Below are 13,102 nucleotides of genomic sequence, written 5' to 3'. Positions count from 1 at the left end.
CTGACCCTGAGCACAAGTTCCTCAAAAGAAGAAAGGAAATTCCTATCCAAAAGCTCTAATACAGTAGTGCTTACCCTCGTGTCCCTCTACAATTCTTGCATACCTGAGCTTAAACTTCAGTATCTCGACAATAGAGTTGAGGTATCATCCACAGTACATCTTCATGCAGTCTTCAAAGTTGCTTTCTCTCAGTTATCCAATTCAGTAAGAGACCAAAGCGCAAAGGCCCTGAGTGCAATAAATGGCCCTGACCACCTCAGTGGGCCTCCCCCTACCCTGCCCAGGCCCAGGTCCCCATTTCAGCCCAGCCTGGAGCCATCAGTCCATGTCCTGTGACACAATAGCGGTGCCAGGCTCCAGTGCTGCCGTTGTTCTGCATCTGCCCAGCCCTGATCCACAGGTGACCACTTGGCCTTGGCCTCGGCCCATCATGATGGACCTGTCTAGTCACTTCAGGGCTGTGTCTGACCCTAGTTACCTTCACCAGTGCTGATCCGCACCCTAACCCGCAGGCTGACTTCCTGGCCTGATGTTTGACCTGCCACCCAGCCAGCACTGGGCTGGGTGCAACCCTGGTTGCCCTCACTGGGCCTGGTCCTGACTTGTGGATTGACATCCTGGACCTGTCTAATCACCATGAGCTTGCTTGATGATCTGGACCTTTAGCTGAACCCGGCTACCACCCCCAGTCCTGCTGGCTTTGCTCTGGTAGTGTGAGATGAGGTCCTGGACAATGAGGCCCCTGCCCTGCAGGCTGTGTTATTGCACTCAACTCCCTGTTCCCTGTCCCGTAGGGAGTGATGGCCCTCACTCCAGTCTGACACGCAGAACTGTTATTTTAACCCATAAGCATGGGTAAGTTGAAGACTTTATTTTTACTGTCATAAAGGTTGAGTTTAAATCTAGACTAGAGGCTAGAATCTGTTCTAGACAAGGTTCTAATGACTAACATCTGTTCATTCTTCTGATAATTAATCCTTCTGGATGTTGTATTTGGTTAGTGCTGGCTGAACCCTGCAGTTCACTGTGTTTATATGCTAAAATATCCCTAGATCTTTTCTAAACAATGGTATAGAAGAAGGAATAGTGGAAGTAAGTAACAGTTTAGGAGTATCAAAATAAGGATGCTGTTGATGCTATTTCTGAAAAGTGTTGAAATGGAGTAAAGCAGCTATATATTTGTCTTACGTAGGTTCTTAACAGACAGTGAGTCTGTGGAAATGGCAATGGCACCTGTTCTAATGGCCTTGAAATTAGTAAGTTATCTTACAGGAGAAAGATGCATTGTGGTCCTGTAGATGGTCCAAAGACATGATGCGTTCCAGAAAACAAGATCTGCTACTCTCTTTAGTCAGAGCTGTCTTCAGAGGAAAGAGTAGACTTGTTACAATTAATACCCCTATCTGTATAGGTTCATCTATGACCATGAAAGGCATAGGAAGAAGCAGAAAACGGAGGCAGGAAAAAAGTGATGGTCAGATGCGACTCAGTCTTGTTGCTTATTGTTAGAGGACTTTAGTGTATAGGATTTGGTTTTTGGTGAGGGAAGGGAAGGGTCGTTGCCATCACTTTACATTTTCTGGTTTTTAGAAACTTGCAGAGCTACCCTGAACGTTTTTTGAAGGGTACAGGCAGTTCTGTGCCAGTTTTTTTTAATGTGGTAGCACATACAAGCAAAAGCATGAAAAACTGAGTGGTGTTCTTCAGTAAAAATAGCTGTGTTATTTACAAGGTCTCGATTGAAGAAGGACTATGATGACTTTAAAAGACATCCAGAACTTGATAAATTTACCAGAGAGTTGTGGAGTAATGATGAAAGCGAAGTTGATGCTGGCAAAGATTCTTGTGCAGTAGTAACCAGTAAATCTTTAGAGTCTGCAGAACATGTGGAAATTTCCCCAAAAGATCACCCAGACAGTGGTAAGTGTTTACGGGAACTTGATAGCCTGAACTTGATTCAAGAGCCTACCAGTTTTTCCACATGTGCTTGTGTCCTAGTTTTTACCTTAACTAGTAGTCTGACAATATTGAAGTAGATTTTGTGATGCACTTCTGGCAGCTGTAGTCTAGAAGGTGGCAGACATTACACAAATCAGAATTCTCCTCTTTGTCAAGTAAGCTTTTGCCATTTTATAGTTAATTATTTCTATGACAATATGGTAGGCGTGCTCAGAATTGACATTAAATTGGCAGTAGCTTGTATTGTTTAAAAAAAAAAAAAAGAAAGTAGGAAGACATAGTAGAGGTGATTAACACTGTCATCACCTCAGAGACTAATCTGTATAGTTTTCATGACAAATGCTTACAAACTGTATTTCACCTTCAGCTAAACACAGTAACACTGTCATATAGCTATATCAGTTGTAAACGTCTAAAACACAGTTTCTATTTTAATATACTTGCAGAAGACATGAAACTGTTAGAGATGAATTTCCCTGCAGGAAAAAGCAGATTTCTAAAAAAAGACTCGACTTCTAAAGAAATACAGAAGACGCTGCCTAAATGTGTTAAACGACAGTCCAAGCAAAACAGTTGTCTGGATCAAAGCACTAATGAGCTTTCACCAAGGAAGAAAGCTAAGCTGAGCACTAATGAGGCTGTGATCCACAGTTCAGAAGGTAACATAAAGATAGACAGTTGTTTGACTGAGCCAAAACAATTTGAAGCATCACCTCCGGAATCATTTTCTCCGGCAGATCCTGTAACATCAATATCAAACTTTCTGAAAGGGACCAAACCCATCCAAGCCTTGCTTGCCAAGAATATTGGGAACAAAGTGACCTTAACAAATCAACTGTCACCTCCCCCAGGCATTAATGTATCCACTTCTGAAAAGCCACTTGTATCACCTTTGGAATCATCATTGATAAAACCAGCATTGCCCTGCCAGACCAGTTCAAAGAATCCTTTACACATGGTATACAAAATGCCAAATGGTCATTGTGTACCAATAGACCTTCACAACAGCTCCGTGAAAATTCAGATGCAACCTGTGATTGACCCTAAAACTGGAGAAAAAGTCATGCAACAAGTTCTTATTTTACCTAAGAATTTTCTCATTCAGCAGAAAGACGGAAAAACTGTATCCAAAGACGTTCAGTCACTGCAACAAAAGTCTCCTGAGCTGCATTGTACAGGTTTCCCACAAGTGTCAGGTGCGAATGTTTCTTTAACGCCTGTCCTGGTAACAGCACCTGCAAATCCTACCGCTCAAGCGCCTAACACAATTTTTAACAAGAGTGTTACGTACTTGTCACAAGTGACTGATCCTATGAGTAAAACACAACCATTGCCCTCTATAACTTCAGCAAGTAATTTATTATCATCAGCAATTACGGTGAGCCAAACTGAAACTGACAAAACCAAGACTACAGTTTCAACTGCCACATTCCCTGTGTCTCTGACTTCCCCCGCTATTTCCACAGCTGGTCAGTCTTTGATATCAGCAACAACATTAAGTGGATGTACAAACGCTGCTTCTGCCTTTCATAGTCTCACATCACAGCAGACAAATGACTCCTTTGAAGCTAGGCAAGAACTGAAAACTGTGTGTATAAGAGAATCGCAGTCTATTCTGGTCACAACACGAGGTGGTAACACAGGAATTGTTAAAGTGCAGACCAACCCGGACCAGTTTTCACCTACTAGTTTATCTCCTAGTTCTGTTTTCACTTATGCACCTCAATTTCAGGCGTTTTTGGTGCCAAAATCCACACTATCATCGTCTACTCTTCCATCCATAGCAACGGCCACATCCGGTCTCACACATTTTGGACAATCCTCCGTTTCAGGGTTTGCCACCTCAACAGCTTCATCCGTCAGCATTCCAGCTTTCCCTGCTGGTTTAAACCAGACAGTGGAGAAAAATCTCAAATTTACATTAGAGCAGCCTACTTATGGGGGCACTTTGGGTCAAGTAATAGAGAAAAACTGCCCTGTATCCTCTCCTCCTTTGTCCTCCATTTCGTCAACTAGCACTCTGATGTCAGCAGCTCCAAGCAGCCCTGCTAATATAATTAGCATTGGACAGAATAGCTCTGTCATTAGTTCAGATTCTTTAGTGCAGCAACAAGGTGATAGTAAAACTAAAAAACAGCATGTTATACAGTCTGAGTTGAATTCCGCAACAAATGGAGATGTAAGCAGTGGTAATCCCTTCCAAAAACTTATGTTGGTCACAAATCCAACTATTTTACCCCCCTGTGGGGTTTCAGGAGTCAATATTATACCTTCTCCAGCATCCAGTGGGGTTAGTGCTCAGAAATTAGTTTTCATTAATACTCAGATTGCCAGTGGCCCGTCAAACACTACTCTAGTTGCAGAATCGTTGAAACATAACCTTTCTTCTTCCCTAAGCAAAACTTTTGTTAGTGCCACAGAGCAAACACAGTTGGTTCTGATCCCATCTACAGTAGGTGCACCAATAAGAATAAATCCATCACCTACTGTTGCTCAAGTAAAAGATGTGAAAATTGGACTCAATATAGGTCAGACCATTGTAAATACTAAAGGCAATGCCCAGCAAGCTCCCCCAATTAATATATTGCAGTCTGCCATTTCTAAGGGAGAAGATAAAAAAGGCATGGGTTTGTCTTTGTCAAGTAGTAGTAGTTTGGTTCCTGTGTGTTCAAGTTTTGTGAGTCAAAGTGTTACGTCAGTTAATGAATCGGTATGTGTTGCAACAAAAGCTGCAACTGCGTTTATAGCAACAACAGCAAATGCACATGTAGAATCTGTTTCAGTAACACCAAGTGGGTCTTCTTCTGGGTCATGGCCCACTGTTTTGGTTGGTGGAAATGATACCTCAAGAATAAGGCCAGTTCTGGGTAGTCGACCATGTACATCAAATATTGGAAATACTAAGGGTTTATCAACTGTGAAAACAGGTCATCTTGCTTCATCTGTGCTAATTTCAACTACACAACCAGCAGTATCTCCTCACAGTTTACCATCTGCCTTGCATTTTCCAGTCATTAGCTTACCTGGATCTGTAGCCACGCCTCCTAAAGTGTTACCTACAGTTCCACAGTTGGCAGCAGTTTCAGCTCCTCCTCCAGTACCTCCTGCACCCACACTGCTTCAGTTCCAATCATCAGGAATTTCAGCTGCTATGCCAAGTAATGCAAATATTCAGAAACCTCAAACTCTCTTGCCCCTTGCATCACCAAATGCAGGCAAAGTCGTTAGTTTTTCTAATTTTTCTTCCCTACAGTGCCAGCAGATGCCTCCCAGTATAGTGAAACAAAGTCATGCTCACACTTGTGCTTCTAACATTCAAACATCTACAGCTTCACCAACTATAACAAGCAAGGCAGGAGGTCAGCTGAATGAACCTTGTATTCAACAGAAAATAGTCATTAACACCTGTGTGCCTTTGGCACCCGGAACTCAGATAATGATTAATGGTACTTGTTTTGTTGTTCCACCACAAGGCCTTGGAGCTGGTAGCCATGTTCTTGTTCTCTCTTGTAATACAAAACCGATTCCTCCCTTAACTATTAACCATGGTCAGGAGGCTCAAGGTGCCCCAGTTGTTAATCCAGTACCCTCCAAGATCACGTTAGCACCAAGTAATTCATTAAGCTGGCAAGCGTCAAAACATCCTTTGAAGAGCTCTACAAAAATTGTGAACTCCTTTGGGTCTGCAGATGCTTTACCAATTGTACATGCAACACCCCAGATACTGAATACTCCAGCTAGCTCATCTACTCCATCTGCAACAACAGTGTCTATGTCTTCAGTAATAAAATCTCCTGCTAATGTTTTAGCTACATCTTCAGTGGTTTCTGCCATTCTGCCTGGGAACTCTCAGTTAGCAAGTAACGCTTCAGTGCTTCACTTAGACACATCTATAAAAAAATTGTTGGTCAGTCCAGAGGGAGCCATTTTGAATGCTATAAATACTCCAGCATCAAAAGTTTCCTCCCTCTCTTCATCACTGCCTCCTGTTGTGGTCTCCACAAGTCCCACCGTCATTTTCCCTAGCCTTCAGTCATCTTGCCTTGATAAACCTGACAAAGCTGCCTCCTGAATTTGGAGCAAATGAGCCACTTGGAAATTTTGGGGCATTCTTCTGACTTTGGAAGTTGTTGTTGTAACTGTTAAATCATTTCTTACATTGTTTGAAACGGTTGATTTACTTAAAATTACTTCTTAAGGTTATAGCTGTTTTTTGTTTACCTGTGGCGCTTAAGAGGAGGAATGGTATATTCAATTTAAGTCAGAGGTATGATTTCAGAAAGTTGTTTGATAAAATGGTCAGAGATGACCAATGAGTTCATAAGCATTGTTAGTTTGAAGAAATCTAGCTTTTGCACATGTTCTATCTTACAGTCTGGACAGTTTGGCAGAGTGTTTATGACAGTATGTGTCTCCTTTTCATTTGTCAAATCTTATTTTTGTTTGATTTGTTTCTGTAAAAAATATTTATGCATTGTAAAAATGCAGTTTATGATATAAAATTGTACATATTCATGAATTCCTAACAATCTGTACTAAACTATATGTACAAAGGACTATGCTGTCTTATTTATGTTTTGTTTACATAATGTATAGTTTTTTAAGTATTTTAGTAACTCTGGACCAGTGTACTGTTTAGCAACAATGCAGAAAAATCTGCATATAATAAATCAAGTTGCTGTACTGCTTTGTGTTGGCAATAGTTAAAATATGTGTACACCTGTTACATCACAGCAGGCTATACGTGCACACACACACACACACACGCACGTCTTTCTATTTAGTGCAGATGCATTTCAGTTTGTGGAATTTTGTGAAATGAAATTAATTTCTGTTGTTCTGTGTAGCTTACATTTCACGTGATTTAATAGATGTTGGAAGGTAGGTCTTCTTGTTGATCCTCCTGATACAGGGTGGGATGACCCGTATCTCATGCATTCCTAATAGATGTTTGCTTAAATGACCTAAAATCTCCAATGACAGGGTAAGGCTAGAAATGATTTCCAAGTCACCGGTCTAAATCACACTGGTTGCTGTTCAGGACAGCCGTGTTTTGTTGTATACCTCATAAATCTGATGAACAGTTCATTTTCCTCTTTTTTTTTTTTTTTTTTTTTTTTTTTGCAGCCTAACATGCATTTATACATATTCAGAGACTGCAACCAGCTATCTCTTCAGTCTTCTGTTGAGTCAGAACGTACCCAGTTTTTTTCACCAGTCTTGTTTTCTAGATCTGTTTTGGGTGGTAGTCTTTCCATTGTTCCAGATCTTTCCGGAAAGATTGCTAAAACACCATATTGCTGTTTTAGGAGGCCTTATTTTTGCTTTCGGTAGGAATAATTCACACCTTACACAGAACTTCCCACCCCGGCTTTTTCTTTCAATGTATGCAGTATGTGTTGATGTAGGTTCAGCTTTTGATCTGCTAAAATTCTTGGGTCATTTTCTGCAGATTATCTGACTTCACAGGTGCCTGATGCAGCGCTTACTGAAATGGAGAAGTCTTCTGGTCTTCTGAAATTTTCACAGGACCCTTAGCATGTAGAGCACATGTGTCTTTCTAGCAGCTCTTATTCTGTGGAAGATGATAGAAATGTTGTGTTCATAGTTGATGCCCTAGTTTGTTAGTTGCATGGAAGTCCGAGGCTGAACATATTTGAAATTTTTAGGAACAGCAAAAGAAGTTCCCAGAAGAACTCGTTAATGTTAGTTATCTTTTTAGTAGTTGTGGTTTCAAAGGGATTGAAAAACTTAGACATCTGTGTTTAGCAGAAACGTGAGCCGGATTTTCATTGAGATGAGGCTTAAACTTTTGCTCCTCATCCTCTCAACTTTTCTCCTTTCGCTACTCAGTCTCTACACACAGTCTAGCTTATATCTTGGATTGAGGAATAAAGCAACAGCTTCCTCTTTCTGTATCACCCGCCCTGCACAACTTTCTGAGAAGTAATCTGGTAAATAGTTAAGCAGAGTTGGGGGTGGGGTGGGGAGGGAGAAAGCTTGTTACCCTTTGTAGATTTCTTCTCTAACTACAGAAGAAATTGAATTAGGGAGTTCCCTCTTTCTGGATTGGTACTCTCCATCTTAATTTAAGGCTGAGAAAAACTAAAGCTTTTGGACTTTTTTGAACAAGAGAGCTTTTATGTTAGAAAACAACTACCTGATATGCTTTACCTACCTTTCATTGCAGGCTTGATGTAATTAGTTTTGGAGATATCCAGTAGTAAATGAGGTCTATGCGCTAGTGTTTGTTAAAGACTTTTTGAATCTGTCTCCATTCTTGCACTTAATTGCTACAGGCTACAAGTGGCTTCTTGTTGGAACAGATACAGGAAGATTTTAAAGTGGCAGTTTCTTCACAGACACTTTAGGTTCTCTAAAACCTTATATGCCTGCAAGAACATGACATTTTATTCCTGTTTCACTGGTGGAACCTTGGGGTTGACTTTCTTGGATTTTTCTCTGAGGATATATGTTTTTCGCTTTCAGTGTTTTTAAATGTTGTAGTAGACTGAATATCTGCCTTGGTTCTGCTACTGCAGGCTGCTCAGATGGAGAAAGATTTTATGTGACATCTTTCCATCTGCAGATGCAAGAGGAAGAATTCTGCCAGAGCGCATTCTAATAAAGAACAATGTTAGAAAAGCCTGATTGAGGAACTCAAAACTCAGGTTAATTATATGAATAATTTTTAGAAGTTTTCTGAATCATTGTGGTTAATAGTTTATGATTTGACAGGCATAAATTTGCCACGTGCGTATTTGGAGGCATGGGTTTCAGTTGGGTTGTAATTTTCATGGACTTTTATTCTTTATTGGACACAACTTCAGATTCCAAAACCTATCAGAGAATGGCTTTAGATCATTGTGTGATGGACTTGAGTGATTCATTATTTTGAACAAACAAATTTTGTTTTTTTCCCAAGAATACAATTCTTCTTGCCGTCACTGTTCTCCGATAATGTAAGTATTAGTCAAAGGAAGACCTTTTTTCTACAGGAAATGAATAGCTGTTGACTATTTGCTATATATCTTTTCTTCTTCATACCAAATATATACCTGTGGCACAAAAAGAACTGTAAAAAAGAAGATTACGTTCACAGAGGCAATGAAAAAGCAGAAGGACCTGCTTTTTTATATCTATTTGCAGTTATATATAAAAACGATATATTTCAATCTTCAAAGAAAATATTTTGACCTTTTCAGAGCTTGTAAAATGCCTTACATTTGTTGTACGCAGACTTTGGTTTTGTTAGTAACTTTCAACGTTTCGGTTGGTATCTTTAACTTTTAACCAAATGAAGATGCTCTGTACAATAATTTTGCTTGGCTGTGGATAGAAAATGGCATTTGTTTTGCATCACTGTTTAAATTAAGTGTTTTGATGTCCATTTAGCCCCTTGCTTATGTTGCCATTTTCATGTGAAGTCACAAAATGATGCAAACTGTTTAGAAGAGAGGGTTGGGGGGGAACAGAAAAGCAGAACTTGTCTTTTATTAATCTTATTGCTAGCAACTGTTAATTTGCATTTAGACATTGTATTAAGACATTAACTATCCTGTGTATTAGGAACAGACATTGTTTACACACACGAGTCTAATTTGTGCTGCGCACTGAATTTGACTGTGTGAGACAGCAAAGATTTCAAAGGGAAATTTGAAGCAAAAATTATGTTGATATGAAGAAAAAATTAATGTATTTGCCTCAAGTAGATCAAAATTTACTAAAAACTGATATTGGAAGGAAGGGAGTCCACATGGTCCGTATCCTCACCACTGTTTGTTTCATAGCTAGTTTTGCTCATATGATTGTGGTACAGAATTTTGGTAGTCCCAATTAATATTTCCATATTAATTAAAGTGATTAATTAAAGTGATTAATCACTTTGATTAATGTATGAATGTTTATTATGAATAAGCTATTTCCTTTAATAGGAACAATAGGAGGTACTCATAACGGCCAAAATTAGTATAGCCTATTCCTCATATGCCCCATAAAATCCGTGGAGAAAGAGGGAGGCTTCTTCAAAGATATTTTAGACTTGTTTCTTCTGAAACATCCTTTTGAAAAGGTATTTACTTTTTATTGACACAAGGTGGCTAGCCACCCTGAGCAAACATGGGTGGTTTTAGTGACAAAAAATCAGACAGTTAGTGCCAAATCAGACTAAAGCTCCGTCTGTCTCATCCTGTCTCTTGGAGCAGTGAATTGTAGTAGTCCAAACAGGTATAGTGACAGGGAAAGGACCTAGTGAGAGTTTTCATGAACATTGTTATAGTATCCAGTAATCCATGACCCAGAGACTTCCTCAGCCAAATGTGATTGGAGTTTTTTTCTGGATTTATTAGCCCTCAGTTTATTTTTTGTGATGAAATCATCCAGTCCTTTCTGGAACCGTTATGGAACGCCTATAAATTGTTAGCATTCACAGCATCCTGTGGTAAAGAGATTTTCATGCTACGTGTAGTTAATCTCCTTCTGTTTGCTTCTGAACCTGACATCTGATATTTCATTTGATGCTAATAGTAACTGTATTGGAAGAGAGAATAAACATTTGCTCTTTATTCACTTTTTCCCTGTGGCTTATGTAAACCACTGCCATGTTGGTTGCCTCTTCCAGAATGAAGAGGCAGAGTCAGTTCAATTATTTCTCACAATTATCTGTTACTCTCGTTGCTCTCTGTACTTCTTCAGTTCTACTACATCCTTTGTGAGGCCAGAGAATCAGAACAGTGAAGATTACTAGATTACCATTCTCTCATAATGCTTCCTTCCTTTTTTTTTTTTTTTGTTTGGCTTTTTTGGCTATTTTTGAGCCTTGAGCTGACCTTTTTCATAGAACTATCACTTATGAACTAAATACACTCTTATACAATGTATTTTCAAAACAGTTTCAACTCATCCTATAAGACTATACCACTTACAAAATATCACAGGCATAAAGACATGATTGTTAAACCAGACTGATGAAGCCGATGCAATTCTGACACTCTCTCTGGAGTTCTTGGTTTTATTTGTTTTAGTTCTCTTGAAGAATTTAGAAGGAACTGTTCTTAAACTGTTCTAATGATTTTAAAGCAATAGATATCTGTCTGAGTTGTCACCAATTTAACTGAAATCATGCAAATTCTGTGCATCAGAAAGCTTTGGATTTGTTCTTTTGGACATAGGATACAAGCTTAAATCTGTATATTAGGTGTGTGTTCATTTTACAGACATGGGCACTTTCTCAGCATCCCAATAAAATTTTTTGAGTTGTTGAAGAAGCTGTTTTTTCAAATGTGGGATGATTATGTTCCCTTTGCAATATTCTACTTGAAACTGCAGTGGCACAAAACAACTTCAAGGTCTTGATAAACATGCTTTTTCTTTCTTTCTCAAACTACTCGATTTGCTGACTAATTTGTTTTCCTTATACTGGGTGCCTGGTGTAAACTTGGAAATCAGGATACTCTTTATTGGATGCTCTTTCTTGTTGCATATGTGGCTGGTGCAGAAGGTCTGCAGTAAGTCTGTTACTACAGAAGTTTTTATTTCAGTCGCAGTTGAACTACACACATTAAATGGAATGGTACGTAAAATGAAAGAACAGAAATGTAATGAATTGCTTGAATCTAATAATATTTATTACAGTGAAATTTATTACATGGTATGTTGAAATGTGCGTAAATATAATTTTCCACCTGTTACAGATGGAGAAAATGACATACAGAGTTATTGCAGCAAAGTGGAAGACCTGGAAACAGTAGCCTATATCCCCTGACTCCCATTCCAGCATCCTAGCCATAAGTTAAGGTATAGGTAACTAGATCATTGCTTTATTTTTCTAGATTTTTACCAAAGAAGAGAAATGATTTAGAAAAGTAGTTTTCAGGACTGTAAGTGTCGTTGATAAGTAGCATTTATAAAAATTAAAGTGTACAGAAAAGCAAGATGGAAAAGAAGCCACTGTGACTGTGATTTTTGTCATTGTCTTCAGGCTTTGGAGCTTTGCTTGTCAATATTGATTTCACAAAAGAAAGACAATATCCTTCTCTAAGAGAGAACAAAGATGAGGAAGGTCTATCTTAAAGTTTTTTCCTAAGATGTCTGACAGCTCTGTTGGCCCTGAAATTGAAACGATATTTCAGTCCCAGAAATGCTTTTCAGCTGATGTTCCTTTGAACTTTAGTTTGAGTCCAAGGCTGCACTTTCGTCAGAGAGAGACCTTCAGTATCCAGATCTGTCAAGGGAAGTTACTGCTGCTTCTACCGGTCAAGAGCATAGAATAGGCAGGGACATTGTTCCACAGTGAATACAGTGAGAATCTCACCGGAAACCTTTTTCCTCCTCCGCAGCCTAGTAAATTGATGCAAAAATCATTATTGTTTGTTCAGAAAGGAGTCCATAGTTGAAAGTGGGTCTCTCGGACACTTCAGGCCATGGAATGCAAGTGACAGCCAGGAAGGGAGTCCAGTCCCTGTATGTGTGTTTAGCTCGAGATCCTATTGCTCTAATGGCAGTAGGGGATGCCTAGGAAAAAGAATAAATAGGTCAAGTAGGAGTTAATTTTATGCAGTATATATGCTCAGTACCTCCAGCAGTAATTCCAGAAGTGTGTGAACTCGGTCAGGACTTGTTTGTGAGATGAAAGAACAGATTTTGCAGCCAGCCATTCAGGTCCTGGAAAAAGGTGAATGCTAAAGTAAGGAAAACACAGCAGAAAAAAAAAAATTAAGAATAATAATATGGATATTCAAAAGCTAGAAATGAAGAAGCCTCAGGAAATCATTAGATGGAGAGAGAACAAAGAATACCAACTCAGCAGTGGGCTTTAATAGCATAAAATTGCTCCTGTAGTTAAGAAGAGTTGGGGAGAGGTCTACCTGTTAAGAGCAGGAATTTTGAACAAGGAATTGACTGTGAAACACTTTCCTTCTCTTTCCTGATGGTGAGGCCAAATCGAGAAGGTGTAAAGCAGACAGTCTGCATAATCTGAGGATGACCAATCTTAAATCTGTGTTGACACTAGAAATGTTCAGGAAAAGATTTCTGGAGTTATAGGAGCAATTTATTACAGAGTAGCTATCTACTAATGGCAAAGACCCTTCTACATATGAGATTAACGTTCAGGCAGTATTCACTCATGCCATGTGGTTTTGTT

At 39.2% G+C, this 13,102-nt stretch overlaps 1 protein-coding gene across 3 annotated transcripts in view; it reads left to right on the top strand.

Moving 5' to 3' along the window:
- The window catches only part of BRD10 (bromodomain containing 10), a 59,001-nt gene extending 52,359 nt beyond the window's left edge, over positions 1–6,642 (top strand). For all 3 annotated transcript variants that reach the window (XM_068927804.1, XM_068927803.1, XM_068927805.1), the window contains 2 exons: positions 1,733–1,920; positions 2,406–6,642. In XM_068927804.1, coding sequence (XP_068783905.1) covers positions 1,733–1,920; positions 2,406–6,031 — 3,814 coding nt within the window. In that variant the 3' untranslated portion in view covers positions 6,032–6,642. The remainder of the gene's footprint in view (positions 1–1,732; positions 1,921–2,405) is intronic.
- Positions 6,643–13,102: the final 6,460 nt, after the last annotated feature.

This window comes from Struthio camelus, chromosome Z (assembly GCF_040807025.1).
Source record: "Struthio camelus isolate bStrCam1 chromosome Z, bStrCam1.hap1, whole genome shotgun sequence".
NCBI classification, from domain to species: Eukaryota; Metazoa; Chordata; class Aves; order Struthioniformes; family Struthionidae; genus Struthio; species Struthio camelus.
Note: the sequence above shows the minus strand (reverse complement) of the source record. Positions and strands in the feature narration are given on the sequence as shown.